Source organism: Myripristis murdjan, chromosome 13 (genome assembly GCF_902150065.1).
Source record: "Myripristis murdjan chromosome 13, fMyrMur1.1, whole genome shotgun sequence".
In the NCBI taxonomy this organism is placed as follows: Eukaryota; Metazoa; Chordata; class Actinopteri; order Holocentriformes; family Holocentridae; genus Myripristis; species Myripristis murdjan.
Window position 1 is genome coordinate 42,076,623 of NC_043992.1, and position 25,049 is coordinate 42,101,671.

Here is a 25,049-nt window from a genome sequence, read left to right on the forward strand (position 1 = left end):
TTTGTTCTTCCATCCCAACGATTCACCTGTTCCTCCTCAGGTCTTCGCCAGGTCGGCCGCGGCTTCAGGCTCCGCTGACCTGAACCAGGAGCGGGGCGCCGCCGAGACCCCCTGCGTCCGGGAACCAGCCTGCTCCGCCGGGCGGGAGGAGGCTCTCATCCAGGTGGGACAGCACAGACTCAGTAACACAAGACGTCCCGTCACCTGGAAGCAGAAACATGCACGGCAGAAATCACAGGAAGTGTTTACAATGGGCAAGACAAAAGTGTTTATTAGCTAAAAGAGTCGTTTTGTCTCTTCCCGTAAATCTCCTCATTCTCATAAATTAAACCAGAATCCCTTTGATCAGTTCAGACTTTTCAAGTTGCTGATAGAAAAAAACCTGCAAACTCAAACTTAAAGGTTTTAAAAGTGTCACAGATACCAGAGGCTGTTTCCCATCCTCTGAACAAAATTCTCTTTATTTCTTTTACTTTTTATTTATTCATTTATCTATTTTGTAATTGATTAATAATTTGTAATTATTTTGACAAATGTTTTGGTAATTTTGTTTCTTTGCTTGTAATTAAATTAACCCTCGCGGTCCCCTGGCCCTCGCGGACACGAGCGCCCGGTCGCAGTCGGGACAGCGCAGCATGGAGCACGCCCTGCACAGGCCCGTCCCGCAGCCGACGCAGCGTGAGGAGGTTCTCCTGTCGGCGCCCGGGGGGCAGGCTCCGCACCTAGTCGACGACGGGGGGCCGGGACAGCCTCCCCGCCCCGGAGCGAGGAGAGAGGAGCCCGAGCCCGGGCCTCCCACACCATGAGAGCGGGAGCCGGGGCCCTGGGCAGCCGAGCCCTGCGCTCGAGGAGCGGGCCGCCATGTCTCTGCCAGCCCGCTCGAGTAAGAGCCTGCGAGAGTGCCGCCTGCCCGAGGCCCAGCCCGGACGGAGCTCCCGCCACAGCACCAGGGCGTTGTAGGCCGACACGTCCAGCATGTTGCGGAAGAGGACTGCAGCTGTAGGCGGCCACCAGCTTGTCCAGGTTGTCCACACCGCCCTTGTTCTCGTTGTAGCTGAGCACGGCCAGCGACTTGCGCGAACGTCCTCCCTCGTCCACCTCTGGGCCCCCGTGGGCCGTGCTCAGCACCAGCACGCTCCTGTCCTTCTTGGCCGCATAGCACGTCAGCGTGGCGTCGCACGTGAAGGCGAAGGCGAAGGCGAAGGTGGACGAGAAGGGCTCCAGGCCGCCTTTGGTGGGAGGCCTGCCCCTGCCCCCGCCCCGGCCCCTGACAGGAACGAGCTCCTCAGCCTCAGCTCCAGGGGTCTGGCCGGCAGCTCGGGCCTGTTCTTGCGCACGGTCCCCACCAGCCGCAGGTCCCGCTCGTCCAGCAGCCGCAGGGCCAGGGGGAGGGAGGTGAAGAAGTTGTCGCACGTCACCGTCCGGCCGCGCCTGGTGAGGTCTGTCACCATGCGTTCGCCCAGGGTGTGTCCCGTCCCAGCTCCCGCGCCGAACAGCTCCTCCCGTCCCTTGCCCGTGTACACCTGCATCCATACACGTAGCTGGACCTGGCGTCACACAGCACCCACATCTTGAGACCGTACCTCGCCAGTTTGCTGGGCATGTACTGTCGGAAGGAACACCTGCCTGGGGAGGGGAGGGGAGGGGAGAGGAGAGGAGAGGAGAGGAGAGGAGAGGAGAGGAGAGACCGAGTGAGGCGAGGAGAAACAACACGGACGCGGATCGATCGGCCCTTTCCCTCCGAGCCCGGCTCCCCTCCCTCCCTCCCTCACCGACCCACTCCCCCTCTACCTCTGAAGGGCATCAGCTGCTCGTCCACCATCACGTTCGGCCCCGGGTCGTACAGCAGAGGCAGCCTGGCGGTCCACGCGTCCCACCGCTCCCTCACGGCCGCCAGCTTGTCTCCCCCGGCCGCCTCGGCCCTCTCCCTCCTGGTGCCCTCCCTGTTGGTGTGGGCCAAGACCGAAGACAGGATGGCGGGCGTGAGAAAGGCCCGCACGGCGGACGCGGGGTCCCGAGCCAGACGCACCGCCAGGGCCGTGGGGCCCCGGGGCTCGGACAGGCGGCTCCTGCCCGCCAGACGCCTCACCCCCAGGTCCAGGGACCACACTAGTGATGGGTCGTTCGCAAACGAGTCGATTCTTTTGAACGGCTCTTTGAAGTGAACGAGCCAGTTCCCAATTTCTTTGTTTTTTGCTTTAATTCACTGTGGCTTCAAATGTGGCTTCAAAACGCAATATTAGGCTACTGTATGTACTTCACTGCAGCGCAGTGAAGTACACCGCAGACCATTACAGAAGAGTGACTGACCGTCCAGGGGGTGAAGATAGTAAATCCGGTCTTGCCCTGAACTGCAGTGCAGTGAATGTGCGAGAGAATAATAATAATTAAAAAAAAAGACACAAAATGAGCCAGTCTTTTGAACGGCTCTTTGAAAGGAACGGATCCTCAAGATCCGGCTCCCTTCAAAGAGCCATAAATCCCATCTCTAGACCACACCGTTTTCCCGTCCCTGGACGGGAGCGACGCCTCGACGGAGGCCTCCGCTTCCTCCCGCTCCTCCCCCTCAGGCTCGCCGCCGAGCCTCCCTCCGCCTCTCGCACTCTCCCTCAACGGCCTTCACCGTCCACGAGGACCCTGGCCCTCGCGGGAGCCCTCGCGAGACACAGGTCTTTTCGACCCGCCCGGGGCACCGCAAGGGTTAAAGATTAAATTCAGTTTAAATTATCTTAATTAATAATATTGTTTTCTTCACATTTTTACTTTTTTTTTTTTTTCAAAATTTTCCGGTAATTGTAATTTGCCAATGTTTTTGTTAATTTTTTTCTTTTTTTTGTAATTTTCAGGTCATTTTATTAGAATTATTTACTGGTTTCTTGGTAATTTTCTGGTCATTTCTTTACCCTTGAAAGAAATCAGGCGAATTTGCTGCAAGTTTCAAAGGTTTAACATTTTCTTTCCTTGGCTAGAGCATTTCTGATAAGTTACTGGATTTTGTGATAAATGCTCTCAAACACTAATGACGCTAATTTTTCTGACATTAAATCAGACATAACAGTGTAGACAGAACTAACGCAGCATGAGTTTCTCCTTGCATGCGTCGGTAGTTTTAGCTCTGCAGCTCGTCGTCACGCTGCTGTTGCTGCTTTCACCAGCAGGAGGAGCCTGACGAGGACCTGGAGACCACGGCCAGCCGGAAACCTCAAACATTTCTCAGGCTGCTAGAGGAAGCCAAATACGCTGTGGAGAAGGTATAAGAGAACACAATAGAACACAATAGAACACAATAGAACACAATAGAATAAAGCAGCTCAGTCAGGTGTGTGTATTCTTGCAGGTTGTGTTTCTTGGCACCAGGCAGAGCCGTCCCGACACAGCCACCCTGCTGACCAGCCTGGCAGACGGACACATCTACGCCTGGTCTACTGAGGTCTGTGCCAAACCCAGCTGCACTTCACACTGCAGGCCTGAAGGGGGCGCAAGAGTCAAGCACGACCACTCTCACTCTGTGTTAGCTTATCTTCAAATTGCAATGGGTAGTGCGTTTGTCTTCCAGAGTGTAAAAAATTCCTTTTGAAATATTCCTGATGAAATAATCCATTGTCATGAATGAGCCACCCTGTCAGCCCCTCACAGATTTATGTATTACAGTTATTTTATGCTACGGGGCTGTCAGGAATCTTACTTAATGCCCCTAAATGTTCTGTCATGAAAGTTAAAGCAAAAGTGAGCTGTGGTCGGACGCTGGCTTGCATAGCTAGCTGGGCATTATCTGAGTGGCCTGCTAAGCCACAGGACAGTCACTCTGTCTCTCTGTTCACCTCCAGAGCAATACACCTCCTAAACTAGCATGATTCCTCCAGCGGACAGCAGCTCTGGCAGGGTGGCTGTTATTGTGGGAGCTGTTCCTCTGTGATATGGAAGTGAATGGAGAGAACGAGCTGTGTTACTGTAGAGCCCAGGAGAGCAGCCAGTCAGGACTTTATGCCAGCATGGAGACCCAGATCACATCTAGGGAACAATAAAACCCGACAATCTGCCAAAGTTCAATTTTGCCCCAAGTGCTGCAGTCGTTCCTTCATGGGTTCTGTCCTGTTCTTTCCTCATGTCTTCTGTCTGCTCCTGTGTCGTGACAGGGAGGTCTGTTAGGAAGGTTCAGGGCGGTGCACGCTGAAGACACATCTGTCAGCACCATGTCGGCTGACAGCCAGAACCAGCTGTTATTCACAGGAGACAGCCGGGGATACATTAGTGTGAGTGTGATGGACGCACCTTCCCAAAGGCAAACTGAGGTTCTGAAAAAAAAAAAAAAGTCGGTCTGGAATGCGAATGGCAGTCTTAACTGATTCTTCTGCCATGTTGACAAGGTTAAAGGTTGTTATTGCATCACTCTATGCAAAGTATTCTTCTTTTCAGACAAATGAAAAGGTGAGCTGTTCGTACCTGCTTGACAGTTTCGACTGTGGCTCCAGTCTTCCTCAGAAGCGTGTCATTTATCAGCTGATCACTGACCACGCCCCCTCGCTTTAGGTGGTCTTTGGAGCACAGAGTCCCACACGTCAGCAATGTGTCGGATGACGCTTCTGAGGAAGACTGGAGCCACAGTCGAAACTGTCAAGCAGGTACGAACAGCTCACCTTTTCATTTGTGTGAATAGAAGAAAACTTTGCGTACTGTAACAGAAGACAAAATGAACTTAATCAATCGTATTGCATCACTCCTTGGAAAATTGAGTATTAAAACTCTTTTATCATCTGACTTTGAATAGCTTTTATTACAGAGAGGAAACGACAGAGAGGGACATTTGTTTTTCTGATCCTTGTCATTTCCTCTGACTGCAGACATTGACAGAATCATTTCTTGACGCGTAATTTGATTTTAGGGCCAGCCTGACAACTCCTGACAAATTACTTTCTGGCATTTTGACATAGCATGAATATAGATTCAATTCAATAAGCTTTACGGTGATAATTTGTGCAGCTCTGAAATGTGTCTCTGTCCCGTGTCTAGCTGTGGGACATTGAGAGGTACTGTGTGGCCGTGAGAGCGCCGAGGGAGGAGGTGATCCCACGCGACAGGAGCGCTGAGCACCTGGCCAGCCTCGTCCCGGCGTACTGCCGCCGGAGCAGCAGGCAGGGGGCCAGCGAGGGGGAGGAGACGGAGGTGAGAAGAGGGAGGCAGGAGGAGACACAGTGTTGGGAGGCTCATCTCTGAAATGTAATAGTTTACAGATTACTAGTTAGCTTGATGAAAAGGTAATAAGTAATGTAACTATTTGAATTCATCAAACTAATGTAGCTTGTAGCAAAAGTCCCAAACACCTGAGCTTAAAGCAGGTAGTGTGAACCTCACCTTGCACTGAGCAAAACGTAGAACATATCTAGAAAAAACAGAATATAGAACTTAAATACTCCACTGTTAATAAATGCTGTGGTGGAGCGGGGGGGCTTTATTTTATGTGACTGATTGCACTTCCCTTAGCTGTGGGTGTTCCTCAGGTCCGCAGGCCCAGCACTTATGTGTTGAGTTCATTTTCACCGCCGCTGAACGAGCTTAGTGTTGGAGCCCTTTTCTGATTTCAGAAGGAAAAGGTTGATCGGAGCGACACCGTGGCCTCGACGTGGTCGGCTGGTCGCAGGCGGGCCGCTCACAGCGCTGCGCGTTGACTTGATTGGTAGACGAGAGACAGTGTAACGGATTGTGACAATATTTATTTTGTAATTTCAATAAATAGCAGCGTTACATGTAACTGCTGCTGCCCTGCATTATCTGGAATATGTGAAAGCATAGGCCTGTTTTTCTGAGTTACATACGGAGGTTTTCCGTTGCTGCTAACTTGGTCTCACATCCTGTGTTAAAAACTTGTTTATTCTCCCCAGTGGGATGAGATAACCTCCCGTTTTCAGCGCAGTTTCACTCGCCCCGTGAATGTTTCCGGGAACAAGTTTAAATCTGTTCAAACGAGGCAGAATAAGGCAGCAGATCAGACCGCTAACATCAAGGAAATGACACTTGACTCGTGTGCATTGTGTAGACAAGTAGATCAACATCAAACAAGTGGGATTATCTAATCCCACTGGCACATTTGAGCACTGAGTGTACGCCGCACAACTTTTACACAACACTGGCAAAGCCCCATTCAGCTTTTTGTGTTTTATTGTTTGTTTAAATTACAGTAAAAAGAAAAAACTTTATGAGTCAGTTCAGTTTTTTCAGGCCAAACTGACACAAACCAAACTGTGGCCTAAAAGCCGAGCCACAAACTGAACTGAGAAAAAGGTGAAGTGATACACCTCCCCCTTACGAAACAAAAATATATTGCAGTATACTGGAAAATATCATGTGATCTATTAGATAATACCTATATATGCATATACATATATATTCCATATATGGGAACTAGTCTTTATATTTTCCAATATATTGAAATATATGCATAGACCATACGTGTCTATATATTGATACATATAAAACAATATATTGCAATCAAGACCAAATACAGCACTAAATTTTTACATGCAATAGTTTGTCTTTATATGTTCAAATATACTGCAATATATTGCATATACCATAAATGTATATATATCGCAACATAATATATAAAAAAATATACTGGGATTTTTCTTGACATTGCATATTTTCCAATAAACAACCATAACATATGAATGGACCACGCATGGCATATATTTAGGGTCCGGGCAGCTTAGGACACCGGACACTATTTTATTCCCAGGTATTCTTTCTTTCTTTCTTCTTCTTTCTTTCTTCTTCTTTCTTCTGAGGAAATCATACACAATCAATCACAACTTTCATCAAACTGTCGCCTCAATATAGAAGAAACATTTGTACATTTAAATCTATTGAAAATTATGAAGCCCATCACTCTGATTTTTTTTTTTTTCAAAAATTGTAAAACTTCATAAACCTATCTCCTCCCACAGGTTTTGCTCAAATGTCACCAAATTTGATACAGAGCATCTTCAGACTGTCCTACACAAACGATGTGTAGGAGATTTTTGATTTATCAAAATTAAGCCTACAGTCCATCAAAATGTTTGACTGTAAACGCTACTGTAAACATATACCTGCAAAGTCTTGCTAAATAAATCTTCAATATTCATGAAAAAAAATTGACAAAATTCTGGAGTCATGCTAGATGATGTGTGGTAAATTTCAGAATTGTATCTCAAAAATTGAATTTTTGACAGCATTTTGAATTTTGCTCTCATGTGAACAATTGGAGTCAATGTAAAAATGGCATTTTTAAACATCAATTTTTCACTTATGGAGCAAATCAATCATTGTTAAAAACAAATTAACATCATCTCCCTGTTGTCTAGATCAGTGTTTCTCAAATGGGGGTACGCATACGCCTGGGGGTACTTGGAGGAACTCCAGGGGGTAGCCTACTTGAGATTTTTTAAAATTATAACACGAGACTACGTTGCATAGATCCGACCGAGCAATCTGATTGATCAATCAGACGTTTAGAATGTGCTCATATCAGCATGACAGCACAGCTAGCTGTGCGCAAATAACAAATACTGAATCAATCACTGAAAATATTACTCCGCCTAACATCTTACTGCCCGAATCTGTGTGGTTTCCATGGCAACACAAACGTTTCACCGAAACCAAAAAGCCGCTGTCAGCTTTGTTCGCCTGCATAATGGACCGTTTTGTTGTCAGTTTTGATTTCTTTGACGACCTAAGTTTGAATAAACAGCTGAAGGAGGAAGACAAGACAGAAGAGAAAAAGGAGAGATACACGAGAGTGACGAGTGAAGAGCTGGATCAGCTGGAGAGGTCAGGAAATGAAGCCGGTACGGCCCGGTCAACGTCTTGGGCCGTCAAATGTCTCCAAGACTACCTGACAAACACCGGGCAAACAGCTGATTTCTCACCTGTAAGGAAAGAAGAGCTGAACAAGATCCTCCGTGAATTTTAATTTCTATAATAAAGTGCCTCAGCGGAGTCAGCACCACGGACAGTACCTGTAAGATTTTCCACTGAATGAAAACAGGACTGAAAAACAAAGGAAACAAGGACTGAATTTTGGTTTGTATATTTTGTGAAAAAAATCAAGAAAAGAAAGGACTGAAAATAATTTTTTGTTATAATTTTGTGTGAAAAAAAAAACATATAATTTGAGTTGCATTGTGGGTTTGTATTGTGTGTGTGAAAATATATACATATTGCCTTTATTGAAAACACGGAAAATGTGGTGTGTTTCATTGATTTCATACTTGCCAGTGTTCTTTTCGGGTTGTTAAGTTTTACACTTAATCTTCCTTTGTGTTGAATTTGAGTAAGGGTTATTTCATTTGTTTGACTGTGACTAATAACAGACTACTGACTCTTAAAAAAAATCTTATATGTCAGGAGAGAGACCTGGCTGGCACCCCTTAACCCCATAAATTATCAAAAATAAATCCCCACTCAAACCGTCACAAGATGTGCGGCTATATATTGTTATCAGTTATTGATTAGCCTATTAATCGTTATTCATTTGTTTATTCTTTATGAGTTTCCCAGGCCATTGATTTAATTAATTTGTCAATTTGTTTGCGTCTGTACATTGAAATGAACATTTAATAAATCAACACATCTGTGAAAGCTGTGGTCTTTATTTCAGAGGTAAATTGATAACAGCCTGAAAAGGTGATTCTATAACTCTGTTCAGCCTTAATGTGACTGCTTACTGTCCTTACTTTTGCTGCTTAGCCACATTAACAGGAGCTGACGTTAAATTGGAGTGACACACCCCCAGCTGAAATAAAACATCTGCTGGTTAAAAATGACTGAGAAGTCGGTAGAAGTATAACTATCAGTCCATAAAAAAAAAAAAAAAAATTCCAGCAGATATTGTAGTTACAACATGATTGATGATGATGACCCTCTGGGAACTCCTTCAAGACTGTTGGAAAACCATTTGAGGTGACTACCTCTTGAAGCTCATGGAGAGAATGCCAAGAGTGTGCAAAGCAGTAATCAGAGCAAAAGGTGGCTATTTTGAAGAAACTAGAATATAAAACATGTTTTCAGTTATTTCACCTTTTTTTGTTAAGTACATAACTCCACATGTGTTCATTCATAGTTTTGATTCCTTCAGTAAGAATCTACAATGTAAATAGTCATGAAAATAAAGAAAACGCATTGAATGAGAAGGTGTGTCCAAACTTTTGACCTGTACTGTAGATATATTTCCATATATTGCAAGATATTGATGCAATATATAAATATATGCCACATATATGATTCACCTATATATTATACCATTTTTTTCTGAGACATTTTCAAATATATAATATATTTCTATACATTGTTGTTCGCATATTAAATGTAATATATTCTAATACATTACAATACATTGCATTTCATATATTGGTAAATATATTTTCTTTCCGTAAGGGCCAGCTTTCTGCTTTTGCATCCATCAGGTTTTCCCTCCCCTCTCCTCCCTCTCCTCCCTCTCCTCCCTCCCCTCCCTCCCCTCCAGATCATACATGGCCTCCCAGTGTCCCGGTGCCCCCCCCCTCTGCTGAGTTCCTGGCGTGGCCACCTGAGCAGGATAGTGAGCATTGAGTTTGTGGGGAGGTACCAGCTGCTCCTCAGTGCCGAGCTGGACGGCAGCGTCAGGCTGTGGAGCCTCTCTGGCAGCTACGTGGGTCAGTGCTCATCACGCTGAAGCTCTTAGATCTGAGCAGATGATCAAACGGAGAACAAACAGGGAACAGCAACAGCAAAAATACATGTTGTAGAAAACATGAATGAAAACTTTGGCTCTCTGCAGTATAACTTTTACAAAGCTGATGTGCGACTGTGCATTGGCATGTAGCCACACTGTCAGGTATACAAAGGAGCGAACAGAAACATGAAACAAGCAGATGTTTTAGATGCGGATGCTTTCGTATGGAGGTTCAGTCCCTGTGAGATACAGCTGGCTGGCCTGCTGAGCTCTGTGCTCGCTGCACAGGAGAAAACTCACACCGTGATTTTCAGTCCTGATGGTGACCGCTTCCTTCCCGCAGGGATGTTTGGCCGGACCCGGTGGCGCTATCCGGACCCCCAGACCCCACCCCCTCAGGTGCCTACAGAGCTGCGAGGAGTGGCCTCGTCGCAGACGCTCCGTGTCCTCCACAGAGGAGAGGCAGCAGAATGCGAGTCAGTGTTCAGGAGTTCAGGAGTGTGTGGAGGTTGGGGATGTTGGCAGACCTGGACTGATGCTTGTTTGTAATGTAAATGTAAAGACGCTGCAACAAATCTCTAAGTTTTTTTAGCCTCATCTTTAGTATCCAAACCGGAATTTTCTTAAGTAAAGTGAAAAATCTGCTAGTAGATTGAGACATTGATAATTCCACTTGTTTCCAATATAATCAACTTGTTTGTTTGTTTCATTTTCTTGATGCTAGTGGGCTGATGTGCCTTGTTCTGCCTTGTTTCAACACTTACGTTTGTACGTTTTCTGCTCTGAAGAAGTTTCTTCTCTCTGCAAGACAAATTCTTTCTTCACCGGGACCCAAATGTTGACTCTAACTTTGTGGATTTGATAATCTGATTTGATTGTGTGTGTCCAGGCTGCCTGTGGCGGAGCAGGAGGCGTGGCTCCTGAGGAGCGACTCTGAATGGGCCTCGCCCGGCTCCCAGCCAGACGAGGCCGGCTCGGATGCTGAGATCGACAAGAACTGGGAGATGTGGAGGGCGAAAGGACGGAGGGTGAGTGAAGGACACACACAAACACATAGAGATGCTGCTTATCCGTATGGGAGAGACGGCGGGGCAAAACACAGCAGGAAGGCCCACTGAGGTCACATTTCATGACAAGGGAGAAGGAAGTTTGTTTTGTCAAAACTAACCCTTATCCCCTTTCCATCCAGTTTGCTAACCCCTTGGGCCCGGCTGACACCCTCCGAGACCCCCACCCCACCAGCCCAGAGGAGGTGAATAATAACTCAGTCACATGAAAAGTTATTTGTTATTATTTGGTTCCGTGCAGCGTTTAGGCTGCTGTAGCCCATTTGTACCCAGTTTAACTCATCATCATCCTCTTTTTTTGCGTTTGCTGAGGTATGCCTTAAATATTTATAAGCCTATACTTTATGTTGTATATGTTTTAATATTATCTATGTGTATTTTACACATTCATTCATATGTGTAAGTTTGTGTATTCTCAGAACTAAACCATATCCTTTTTTCCATCCAGTTTGGTTACAGGCTCCTTCGGGATTTCCGCCCTGTAAGCCCGTCAGAGGTGAATAAAAACCCGAGTTCCCGAATATCGACGTAGTGTTTGGTTCCATGCAGCATTTAGGACTGCATGTATTTAATGATTAAAGTGGGCCCTAACCCTAACCCTGCAGAGGCTAACTGTCTCCACACCCGAACATCTGAGTGCTAAGCTCTCTGGCTTTACCTGCAGCACGGCAAACATCTCCACCTCGCTCTTTTGTGTTTAGAGTAATTATACCAAAGTATCACACTAAAAGACCACATGCAGCACCTTTTCAAAACAGGAGTGAAAACATGTCTTTTACCTTTCATCTTCCCTCTGTTCCCTGACCCACTAATCGCCCTGCAGTTCCCCCTGACGCCCATCGTCCAAGTGCCCGAGTGTCCCGGGCTGACAGTGAAGTGCCAGAGCGGGGCGGCCCAGCCGGGCCACAAGAGGGGAGCCAAGCAGCGCAGCCGCCCGTTCAAATAAAATAAATCAAAGAAAATAAATAATTTGGCAATCAATAAATATTTTTTTCTAGCACATCCTACTCCAGTGTTTAGGTTATTGTGGTTTCTCTCCATTTCGCATCAGCGTTTGATTTCTCAACTTCTTTGTCTGCTGGTCAGACGAAGTAAGCAACTTTTAAGAAATACTTTGGGCTCCAGAAATTTGAGATTGGCATTTCATTATTGTTTATGTTTTACATTCCAGGACCAAATATCTTCAGCTGGTCCAAAATGCTGCTGCCAGAATCCTGACCAGCAACAGGAAGTTAGACCCCATCACACCTGTCCTGGCTTCCCTCATCATGCCAGGGCATGAAAAGTGCCTTTACTGACCTCTTATTAGATTCTGCCCCGTCAGGCTGCTGCTCTGTTGCTTGTTTCACGAGTTCAACAGAAGTCAGCTGGCCGCTGTGTCAGACTTACAGCTGACTTCTGTTTGACTGAGGCTGTTTGCATGACGACTGCTGAGGTGAAACTGGGGGCTGCAAGTTCTATGTGGCCTAGTTTTGTTCCTGCTGATCTGAGCAAAGGACGGCCCCCACTACAGCACACAGCGTGGCCCCGACGGGCTGCCGGGGCCCCAACCGGCTGCAAAGATCAATGATGAAATGATCAGGTTACAACAGCTGGGTGGGCGGCTCCACGGCCACCTGACACACCGCTTCCTTTATTTGACAGTTTCTTGCAGGTTTTCGGTCGTGTCTTGCTCAGCAGCTCGAGTCAGTTTGCTCGTGTTTCAAAGGGTTTCATGAGGCTGAATTCAGCCTTTCACAAGCATTAAACACACACACACACACACACACACACACCCTGCAGGAAGTTGATTTTTGGTGGAAATGAGTTGCTGTGTGTGTTGTTGTTTTGACTGTCCTGTTCTAGGGGGTCAACGTGGGGTCCGGGGCCCTCAGGGGCCCTCAGTGAAAGGCCTCTCCTTTCACAAACCTTTCAACTCTTTGAAACTTGAAGGATAAATTCCCGCACACTGGCCAACTTCCAGAATAAAGAGTTTATTGTAACGTTTCGGTCATAGACCTTTTCCAAGCAAAATAAACTCTTTGTTCTGGAAGGTGGCCAGCGTGCGGGAATTTATCCTTCAATTACTTCGGACTGGTTTGTCCTTTTCCGACGCACCTGCCTGAGGAATAGATGTGCAACGTGTTTTGCTGTTCCTGAGCTCTTTGAAACTTTAAAATGAGCAATAATTAGTAGAAACAATTACAATAAAATGAGTTTTCACACATTTAAATCATGTCCACTTTATTTTTATTTGCCATTAAAGTGAAACTCCGAGCGGCTCCTCCTGACCACATCAAAAATCTTTGGTGTTCAGGTCAGAGGTCGCCTGGGACAGGCTCAAAGGTCAAGTCTGACGCACTTTACAGCCCTCAGATCTGCTGTGTGGGACCTTCCTGCATCAATCAATCAATCAATCAAAGGAAAAGATGATTTCACTAGAAAACAAACAAAACGAAGGCTTGACCAAATGTCACTTTAAACTGGAGGGCAGCGGTGGGCTGTATACCTGTACACACACACACACACACACACATATATATGTATTATATACACATATACATACATGTATATGTATATATGTATGTATATGTGTATGTATTTTTTTGCTGAAACAGCACATCAACCAGTCATCATGTGTTTATCCAACATGGCCTCCATGGTGCCGTGGCATAGCAGAGGTGGGTGGGGTTAGAGTTCTCATCGGGCCTGAAAATTAAGACCCGACCCGACTAATTAGCCCGATAAAGCCCGAAAAAAAAAAAAATCGCCAAATTCGCCATTATTTAGCAGAGCCGGTCGGCCGCGGCACCGGGGCACCATCAGTCGGTATCAGGCGAGTCGGCCGCGGCACCGGCCAGCATCAGGCAGCTCACCTGTCAGATCCGGCAGACCTGACGGGTGGGCGCGGTACCGGACGGTGCCGCGGCCGGCCAGCCTGATGCCGACTGATGGTGCCGCGGCATGTGCGGGTCAATACTGTAGTCTAGAAAACTGGAGATTTTTTTTTCTCGTGAGCCCCCTGTCATAATAAACTGTAGGCCGAAACAGTTTATATGAACAAATAGAACAAATGCTTTATTGCTAAACTTGCAGCAGCCTGTAAACATTGGACTCAGATATTATATTGCGCGGTAGCTCTCAACTACACACAGGTAAGTCTCTTTTCAATGACGTCACATCCGCTCTGTAAAGCTCGAGTAGGTTACAATAACCTGTCAATCAGTACTGTCCAATACCTTGACATCTCCCCCTCAAATTATCAAACCTCTCCATAACAGGGTTATAACATCACGGTCCAACAAGAAAACCTGAATGTTATGCTTATGACATCAGAACATCATTACAATGGCACTCAGCAGAATCAACTCACTCAAAGCATTCACTTAAAGTTACCGCATTCACCAACTTAAATTGACCTTCAATAAATCTCCAACAGAACAATAACAGGTCAAATCTTCTGTTACTCCATTTTTTCTTTCTTTCCTTTTTTTCTTTCAGGATAACAATATAATTAAACAACCACTGCTTTTCAAATAACCGAAACACTCTTTTCAACACTTAATTTTCTTTCAGGAGCATGCACTGTGTTTTACAGTTGCTTTTTTTTCACATTTCTTTTCACATCAGAATTACAAATCCAGTCTTACCACTGGTTTGCATACTCTACCAGACCTTGTCACAACCTGACCTGGTGTGCTCCTGTCATGTCCATTGTTTTCACATTGTCCTTGAGAAGAGTTCTGGTGTTGGTTGTCAGCTCTTGAGTGCCCTGTGCCCAGTCCAATAGTCTCTGTGTTCACTGTTGTGGCTGGTGGCACACGCTGTATATGTCGTCTGTTCCGTCTCATTTCCCCTCCCCTCGGCGAGCTCACTTGGTATGAGCGCTGGGTACAGCTCTTCTGGATGACAGACGCTGGTCCTGTCCATGTCCTCTCTTCATCCAGCTTTAGCATGACGTTGTCTCCCCGTTGGAGCTGTGGCAGGACTCGTACTCCATGTCTCTTATTGAAGTAGAATGCCTGTTGTCGCTTGGCCTCAGCGTCTCTGCGTCTAATGAGGTCTTTATCCGGCCACTTAGGGACCAGATTGCTCGTGAGTGATGGGAGTGTGGTTCTGATTTTCCGACCCATGAGCAATTCAGCTGGGCTCACCCCCGTTGATGTTGTTGGTGTTGCTCTGTAGCACATGAGTGCCAACACTGGGTCATCCTGCTTGAGGATGCGTTTTGCAAGTTGCACAGCACGCTCAGCATGACCATTAGCCTGTGGGTTGTGGGGACTGGATGTGACATGCTCAATATCATAATGTCTGCAAAAGTCCTTCCAGGCCTCACTGGTGTATTGTGGGCCGTTGTCACTGACGATCCTTTCCGGGATCCCAAACCGTGCACACGTGGCTCTCATCAGCTTGACAACTCGGTCTGCTGTGGTAGTTGTCATGTGTAAGATCTCTAGGTAGCGTGAGTAGTAGTCTGAGATCACGAGGTAATTTCTGCCCTTGTACTCACACATGTCTGTTGCTATCTGTTGCCACGGTCGCTCGGGCAAAGGTGTGGGTTGTAGTGGCTCTTTGCGCTGTGTTCGCCTATTTTCCAGGCAAAAACGGCATGTGTCCACCCTCCGTTTGATGTCTGCCGATATTTTGGGCCACCACACCGTCTCGTGTGCGCGTTCTCTGCATTTTGACAGGCTTTGGTGTCCGTCATGTATGCGCTCTAGTATTTCTTGTCTCATAGACTGTGGAATTACAATGCGACATCCCAGTGTCACAAGGCCCTCACATATAGACAATGAGTCTTTAACTGTGTAATAGTCTTTTACGCTGACAGGGACGCTACTCACTTTATTAGGCCATCCCCCTGTGATCAGCTTCCAGGCGCTTTGTAGCTGCTCATCCTTCTGTGTAGCCTCTCGTATCATGTCCAGTTTATGCTGTGTTATGGGCCAGCTGTGGGTAACAGCATTGACATGACACTCAATGATCTTCTCTGTGCTGCTGTCTTTGTTCTCTATAGGACTGCGTGACAGGGTATCGGCTATGACCAGTGTTTTTCCTGGTGCATATTCTGCCCTGGCATTGAACCGCATAAGCCGCATCAGGAGTCTCTGGCACCTCACTGGCACCACATCCAAGTCCTTACTGTTTATCAGTGGCACCAGTGGCTTGTGGTCTGTGACAAGTGTGAATCTGTCCATGCCGACCAGATACTTTTGGAACCTCTCGCAGGCCCACACTCCTGCTAAGCATTCCTTCTCAATCTGCGCGTACCGGGTCTCTGCATCAGACAACCTCCTGGAACAGTATGCAACAGGTTTCCAGCTTTCTCCGTGCAGCTGCAGAAGGACGCCCCCTATCCCATAGCTGCTTGCATCTGCCGAGACAGCTGTCTGTATTTGTGGGTCATAGTGAGCCAAGACTGGTGAGGTGATAAGGGCTTCCTTGAGTCTCTGGAATGCTTGCTGCTGTGGTGGACCCCATGTCCACATGTTTTTCTCTTTCAACAGATCATACAATGGACCTGCTGCGGTAGCCAGGTCTGAAATGTATTTTGACATGTAATTAATCATGCCTAATGCACGTTTTAGTTCCTGCACATTTGTGGGCTCCTGCAGCTCACTGATGGCGCTCACCTTGCTGGGGTCTGCTCTGACTCCACTGGCGCCCACGACGTGGCCCAGGAACTGCAGTTCTGACTGTCTGTACACACATTTCTCCTTATTGAGTTTAAGCCCCGCCTGCTCCATTCTCTGTAATGTGCTCTGCAGGTGCTTATCGTGTGTAACCATGTCCTTCCCATGGACAATAACATCATCCATGTACACAGCCACTCCCTCAAGTCCCTCCAACAGTTCATTCATTTTGCGCTGAAATATCTCTGGTGCAATGTTTATGCCAAAAGGCAGGCGCTTGAAACAGTACCTCCCAAAGGGTGTGATGAAGGTGGTTAGGAGGCTACTGTCTTCATGCAGTGGTATCTGCCAAAAGCCAGATGCAGCATCCAGAGATGTGAAGACTGTGGAACCTGACAGCTTGGCTAGTGTCTCCTCGGTCGTTGGCAGTTGGTATCTCTCTCTTTTGATGTTCTCGTTGAGCCTTTGTAGTGCCACGCAGATCCTTACTGCGCCTGTTGGTTTCATGACTGGCACCATGGGTGCGCACCAGTCCGTAGGTTGCGTGACTCTCTCTATCACGCCCCGCTCCTCCATCCTCTGTAGTTCAATTTGGACTTTAGGGAGAAGTGGTAGGGGAACTCTCCTGGCTGTGTGTACGGCATATGGCACAGCTCCATCTTTCAGGTGGATCTTAACAGGGTCTGTTTTAAGCGTCCCCTGCTCCCCTGCAGCTGACCTGACTTGCTGAACTCTTCTAACCAGCCCCATCTCCACTGCTGTCTCTCTGCCTAATAGGTTGCTGACTGTAGGCCCCCTTGCTACATATATGGTAAAAATGTACTTCTTCTGTTTGTGAAATGTACTGGCTGTAAACTGTCCCATTATATCCAGGGCCCCACCCGGACTGTCTAGTGGCCCATTGTACTCTACTAGCTGTCTCTTTGGTCTGAGAGCACTGAATGTCTTTTGGTTCATTATTGTAACGTCAGCCCCTGTGTCAATTCTGAACTTAACTGGAGTGTGTCCTATAATTATCTGCTCTGTCCAATGATCTGCACTGCCTTGGTTCACTTTATTCACTGCCCCCAGGTAAAAGCTCTCTTGACTGCCTTTACTGTCATGAGTGACTTCTCTCACTGACTTAGAAAAACACTGTCTTTCCCAGTGGCCTTTCTTCCCACATCTTCTACACTCAGATTCTGATGCTGGGCATTTGGCGGGGTTTTTGTGTTTTTCTTTACCACACCGGCGACATTTTGGGTCTCCAGAGTGGGCTTGCTCCCGCCTACCACTTTTGTCTTTAACCGGCTGTCTCCCGCCCCTCTTCCACGGCCGCCGATGTGACACCTCCTGGACGTTGAGCGACGCTTGTTGCTCCTGCTGGCTCATCTGCTGTGCGACGTCCTCGGCTTGTCTCACTAGCTGTATTGCGTTGTCTAGAGTGAGTTTGGACATTAGCTGCATTCGCTTAGACAGTTCCTTGTCGCGGATGCCGACGACTAATCTGTCCCTGATGTGTTCACTTCTTTGTTCTCCAAAATCACAGTTCTCACTCAGTTCATAAAGTGCTCTGATATATGATTCTGCCAACTCTCCTGGCTTTTGCACACGTTGATGGAAGCATGCTCTTTCATGTATAACGTTCTTTTTCTGTATGAAATAGGCGTCATACTTAGCTAGCACCGTGTCGTAATCATCGTCTCGCTCTTCTTCAGCGAAAGTAAACGACTTGAAGATATTCTCCGCTTCATTGCCCATGGCGTAAATAAGCGTGCTGACCTGGACTTCTCCGTCTTCTGCAGCCAACTTTGTAGCTGACCGATACCTGGTGAATCTCTGTCGCCAGGCTGGCCAATCTCCCGGTCGCTCAAAGTTGAAGTTTTCCGGTGGATTAAACTTCGCCATTGCATCGGTCCTCTCTCCTAAGACACTTCTGACACCATGTCATAATAAACTGTAGGCCGAAACAGTTTATATGAACAAATAGAACAAATGCTTTATTGCTAAACTTGCAGCAGCCTGTAAACATTGGACTCAGATATTATATTGCGCGGTAGCTCTCAACTACACACAGGTAAGTCTCTTTTCAATGACGTCACATCCGCTCTGTAAAGCTCGAGTAGGTTACAATAACCTGTCAATCAGTACTGTCCAATACCTTGACACCCCCAAGTAGATTGCGCCCTGGGCAGTTGCACTGCCCATAGCAAAAACCGTCCCTGCTGCCGAGTCTGCCAGCACAGCGGGATGCTGCTGCAACTCTCTCTCACTTGTTTGCGCTGCGCTCGCACAGCTGGTTGTCTGTCTGTCACTGAAAGTTTAGCCTCCAAATCCAATCCAGTCTCTCACTCTCTCCACCAGTCACATAAAAATGAAACGTCATAATCAATAATAGAACACATAATTCTATTTTTTTATTTAAAAAAAAAAAGAATATGAGAACTCTAGGTGGGGCATGGCCGCGGCGGTCACAGCCGCACAGCGAGCGGGCGGAGCATCAGCCAGGAGCTGCTGGCAGAGAACACACAGCACGCTCGTCCTGCGCCGCCTCTGCAGGTGGAAGGTGAGCAGGGAGACGAGCACGATGAGGGCGAGCACGCCCACCAGCGCCGCCGCCGCCGACAGGCTGCACCCGTCCCGTTCCAGCCGCACCCCCACCCCCGGTGACGTCACCACGCTGGCAGGGGGAGGGGCCACTGAGGAGGAGGAGGAAGACGTCCTGAAAACCATTTCAGAGAAGACCAACACCTGCAACACACACACACACACACACACACACACACACACACACACACACACATATACTACTCACAAAAAGTTAGGGATATTTGGCTTTTGGGTGAAATTTACGGAAAATATAAAAAGTTCATGCTACAGTGATATTATATCATGAAAGTAGGGCATTTAAGTAGAAGCATACACTGGTGATTTCCTCATCTCAAACAATTTCTTGAAACAAAAGCCAACAACAGTGGTGGATATACCACAACAAAAAATGTCAGTGTCAATAACTTGTCATGTGCCCTTGAGCATCAATTACAGCTTGACAGCGACGTCTCCTGCTGTTCACAAGTCGACTTATTGTCTGCTGAGGCATGGCATCCCACTCTTCTTGAAGGGCGGCCCTCAGGACATTGAGGTTCTGGGGTTCAGAGCTCCGAGTCACATTAAGTTCACCTGGAAAGGTTAGAATGCATTTTAGGTTCATCCTGAAATTTCACCCGAAAGCCGAATATCCCTAACTTTTTGTGAGTAGTGTATACAGAGACACACGTAAGCACAGACACACACACACACACACACACACACACACACACACACACACACACACACACCGCGGCACTCCACGCGCGGCGGTGCGGACCGGAGAGACTCAGCCCGCCAGACAGGCCTGTCAGGTGAAAATGTGTCAGAAACAGAAACAGCTGTTTACCTGCAGCTCGCGCGGCGGAGGAGACGCAGATCCGGACGGAGAGCCGCTGCACGCGGGAGGATCAGCTGCTTCCGGTCATTCCTTTCAACATAAAAGCTTTTTATGGAGGAACAACAAACAGAAACAACGGAGTAGAGTTTTGAAGAAGGAGAGGAGGAACAACCAGACTGACAGACAGTAGAGTACAGTCACCAAGCGGCTGCAGAACACACACACACACACACACGTACACAGACACACACACACACACACACACACACACAGCTCGATTGGTTTTATTTAACTTTTTCAATCTTGCACAGACAACAGAACAAAAGAACATGAACAGAACTCCTGACTGACCTCCACGCTGCGGAGAGCTCATGCTTCTTTTTTAGTTTTTATTTATTTATTTATCTATTTATTTATGGAATAAAAATCTCTGAAAACAAATGGAATGGAAAACTGATGCCATTTTGAAAAAAAGTGTGTGTGTGTGTGTGTGTGTTTGTGTGTGTGTGTGTGTGTGTGTGTGTGTGTGTGTGTGTGTCGCGGCGCGGCCAGACTGATGACGTAAGACCGAGGATCCTCCATTCAGCAGCCGAATGACGTCAGTCCACAGTGTAATCAACTGATTAATCAACAGCACTTCATGATCAACAATCAATACCGCATGTCCTCCTTTGCTGTTTGTTATAGATCCACAGTAATCAATAACCAATAATCACATCACACTTAACATGTATTTATTTTATTTTAATAATGACGTTAGATAGATATATAGATAGATACTTTATTCATCCCGCAGGAAATTCGCAGTTTTTCAGCAGTATCCACAGATTACAGATTAAATAAATAAAAAATAAAAAATAAAGAATAAGATCTAAGTACAACCCAGTGTGCAAAAAGCAATGTGCAAAAAAAAAAAAAAAAAAAAAAATACATACCCTCACTGCAGAGCCGCACTGAGCAGATCTGACCACCAGGGGGCAGCAGCGCGGCGCACAGAGCCTGCAGGGTCTTCCTGTCAGTCAGTCAGTGAGGTCCCGCTGGTCCCGGGACGTCTGGAGGAATCACCAGGGGCCTCATGTATAAAACTTTGTGTAGGATCCATACTAAAAGTGTACGTACGCCCAAAAGCCGAAAATGGCGTACGCCCCAAAAAAATCCAGACTTATAAAACCAATTTCCCCTTATAAATCACAGTCCACCTGAATGTTTGCGGACAAGATTGCGTCTCATCCTCCGCCCACTACACGCCCACATTCAACCATAAATAGCCAATGCAAAGCACCTCATGAATGTTGATGAATATGTAAATGATCCAGCTGACCAATGGTGTGTTACGGTTAATCGTGGCAACCTGCGAGAGGAAGGCGGAAAAACGGAATTTTACAGAAACGGAAATCGAGGTGCTTGTGGGTGAGGTGGAGAGGAGAACGTGTATGTTATTTGGCAGCCACAGTCGTGGCGTTAGAAATAAGAGGAAGTGTGGAGAGTGGCAACACGTCACCGCTGTTAAAAAAAAAAAAAAAAAAAAAGGTCGGATTTGAAGGTGGAGGCTAAAATAAAACCCAGTGAGGAGAGTCCGGGCGAGGGGGCCATAGGCGCCGAGGATCCGGCTGTCCCCAGCACCAGTGCGCCCCGAGCGCACGGTGTGTTTGCCAGCGGCCGGGTGCTGACCGACGCTGTTCTGCAAAATCAGAGGAAGACGCTTAGGGCGATGAGTGCCATAGCTGACGAACTTAAAGAAATTAGAATACGTGTGACTAATGTGTGTCTGACGTTATGTCTGAGATAGCAAACACATTAAAAGAATTTGTTAAAAACTGAGCCTTATCGCCAAATTCCCCGTGTCTCCAAGATGTGCGGCCTACGGATGTTTCAGAATTTACATGGAGGACCGCACATTTTTCCGCCAAGTTTATATATATATATATATATATATATATTACAACCTTTGTGTGGAAAGTGGCGTACGCCAATTTCAGGCCATTGTGCATACGCAATGTTTATAAATGAGGCCCCAGATGATCCAAAATGTCCCTGAACTCACTGGAAATCTGGCAGAAGAACTCAGCTCAGAATTAAATTAACCCAGTAACACACACACACACACACACACACACACACACACACAGCAGCACACTCAGTTGTCCTGTGTCTCTGTGGCCAGCAGGTGGAGCTGTTCTCCCACATTCATCTGCACCTGAGCCACAAAACATCACTGTCACCTCCAGAGGACAGAAGAGCAGAACAGAGCAGAACATAACAGAGCAGAATAGAATAGAATAGAATAGAACAGAACAGAACAGAATAGAACAGAACAGAACAGAATAGAATAGAATAGAGAATTGGATGACCAGCCAGGTGATGATGAACATGAAAAGGGTTGACAGTCATGAGATTCAAAAAGCAGAAAAAAAAAAACCTTTTATGGCAAACCTTGACGGCAACATCAGCGGGCGTCAAGCGGGGGGTGGGGGGTGTGGGGGGGTGGGGGGGTGGGGAGGGGGGCGTGTTGAAACATGTGATTGTCACACATCATGTATCCCATAATCCTCTAGCTGGCTCTGCGGCGCTCCTCCTGCCAAGGTCAAGCAGCCGGCTGGAGGTGAGGAGGAGGAGGATCGATCTTCAGCATCTTGAGATAAAGCTCTGATGAGTATCTTCCTCTGCCTCTCTCTGCAGCCTCGGCTCTGCGGCGCCGCTGAAATGAAGGAAATTGGTTCGCCAAAGGGACTGAACTGAAATTTGAACTGAACTGAAATCTGAAAATTTAAATATGTCTTTTAGATAGATAGATATACTTTATTGATCCCAACCAGGGAAATTCTTTTAATCATAAATAAAGAAATATAATTTCTTGACCCATCTTTATGCCAAAGAGTATAAGAAACAACAGCTGCAAGGGCCAAGAGGTGAAATATCTGAAATAAAGTTCAGATCTCTTACTGGGTTGATCTCAAACACACGTCCATACGATGAGGCCTTCTGCCTTTCACCGCATCATCGCGCTCCAGCACAAACATCAGGATCAGCTCTACGTTTGTAACTAGGTTTACATTTTATTATGTGCTCATAATACCAGATATGTAGGACAAACAGGGCATCTGATCCGCCTCACGCTGGCCAGGTGTTGTCTTATAAAAAGTAATAAATGTTCCTGCATGTTGTAATAATCAGATCTGAGGTCTGTCTGCGGAGATCATGTCTTCTAAACACTCTCACTTTTCACTTTTCCCCTCTCTCAGGGGGCGTGTCCTGAGCTGATGTGGGTGTGACCTGGACTGTGCGGGCGTGTCTCGGATGGTGTGGGCGTGGCCTATACTGTGCAGGCGTGTCTCGGATGGTGTGGGTGTGGCCTGGACTATGCAGGCGTGTCTCGGATGGTGTGGGTGTGGCCTGGACTGTGCGGGCGTGTCTCGGATGGTGTGGGCGTGGCCTGGACTGTGCGGGCGTGTCTCGGATGGTGTGGGCGTGGCCTGGACAGTGTGGGCGTGTCTCCGAAGGGTTTGGAATCACATTTTTTTCATTTTCATGTCAGTAAATAATAAGTTGTGGCTCATCATGTAAACAAAAAGCATCTGTGACTCGTTGATCCATAAAGAACTGAATTATTACAAAGCAGCAGAGAGTTGTCGGACTGTACCTGGCGGCGGTGTGATCACCTGAGCTGCAGCAGGTATAGACCATAATAAGACCACATGTATAGAACATTATAGAACAACATGTATGGAACAATATAGAGGAGCGTGCCACCAGAGTGCCAGCAGGAACACCATGGACATGGTGGGACACGGAGGGACGTGATGGGACACGGTGGGACACGGTGGGACGTGATGGGACACGGAGGGACACGGTGGGACACGGTGGGACGTGATGGGACACGGTGGGACACGGTGGGACACGGAGGGACACGGAGGGACACGGTGGGACACGGTGGGACACGGAGGGACACGGTGGGACACGGTGGGACACGGAGGGACACGGTGGGACACGGTGGGACACGGTGGGACACGGAGGGACACGGAGGGACACGGAGGGACACGGAGGGACGTGATGGGACACGGAGGGACACGGTGGGACACGGAGGGACACGGAGGGACGTGATGGGACACGGTGGGACACGGTGGGACACGGGCGGGCCAGGCACCGGATCATAAGATATCTTGGTCCAACTTATAGCGAGCTGAACCTCAGCATGTCAGGTTCTTTGTCCAGTCCGTTAACGATGTGCTCCCAACTCCAGCAAGCCTCTACTACTGGGACGAAGCTGACTGTCCCGAACACTATAGAACCACATGTATAGAACACTATGGAACCACATGTATAGAACACTATGGAATCACATGTATAGAACACGATGGAACCACATGTACAGAACACCACAGAACCACATGTATAGAACTCTATGGAACCACATGTAAAGAACATTACAGAGCCACATATATAGAACATTACAGGGCCACATGTTTAGAACACTATGGAACCACATGTACAGAACACCATAAAACCACATGTATAGAACACTATGGAACCACATGTACAGAACATTACAGAGCCACATGTATAGAACACTATGGAACCACATGTACAGAACATTACACAGCCACATCTTGAGAACACTATGGAACCACATGTACAGAACATATTAGACCCACATGTATAGAACACTATGGAACCACATGTACAGAACATATTAGACCCACATGTATAGAACACTATGGAACCACATGTACAGAACATATTAGACCCACATGTATAGAACACTATGGAACCACATGTAGAGAACATCATAGACCCACATGTATAGAACACTCTGGAACCACATGTACAGAACATCATAGACCCACATCTATAGAACACTATGGAACCACATGTACAGAACATTACAGAGCCACGTGTATAGAACACTATGGAACCACATGTACAGAACATCATAGACCCACATGTATAGAACACTCTGGAACCACATGTATAGAACATCATAGACCCACATGTATAGAACACTATGGAACCACATGTCCAGAACATTACAGAGCCACATGTTTAGAACACTATAGAACCACATGTACAGAACACCATAGAACCACATGTATAGAACACTATGGAACCACATGTACAGACATCATAGAACCACATGTATAGAACACTCTGGAACCACATGTACTGAACATCATAGACCCACATGTATAGAACACTATGGAACCACATGTACTGAACACCATAAAACCACATGTATAGAACACTATGGAACCACATGTACAGAACATCATAGACCCACA

General features: G+C 47.0%; 1 protein-coding gene across 1 annotated transcript in view; it reads left to right on the plus strand.

The window, feature by feature from the left end:
- LOC115369805 (WD repeat-containing protein on Y chromosome-like) overlaps window positions 1–11,011 on the plus strand; it is a 29,523-nt gene extending 18,512 nt beyond the window's left edge. Inside the window, exons 20-28 of the mRNA XM_030066470.1 lie at window positions 41–163; window positions 3,156–3,251; window positions 3,338–3,430; window positions 4,137–4,253; window positions 5,011–5,163; window positions 9,500–9,668; window positions 10,032–10,164; window positions 10,578–10,716; window positions 10,878–11,011. Coding sequence (XP_029922330.1) covers window positions 41–163; window positions 3,156–3,251; window positions 3,338–3,430; window positions 4,137–4,253; window positions 5,011–5,163; window positions 9,500–9,668; window positions 10,032–10,164; window positions 10,578–10,716; window positions 10,878–10,964 — 1,110 coding nt within the window. The 3' untranslated portion in view covers window positions 10,965–11,011. The remainder of the gene's footprint in view (window positions 1–40; window positions 164–3,155; window positions 3,252–3,337; window positions 3,431–4,136; window positions 4,254–5,010; window positions 5,164–9,499; window positions 9,669–10,031; window positions 10,165–10,577; window positions 10,717–10,877) is intronic.
- Window positions 11,012–25,049: the final 14,038 nt, after the last annotated feature.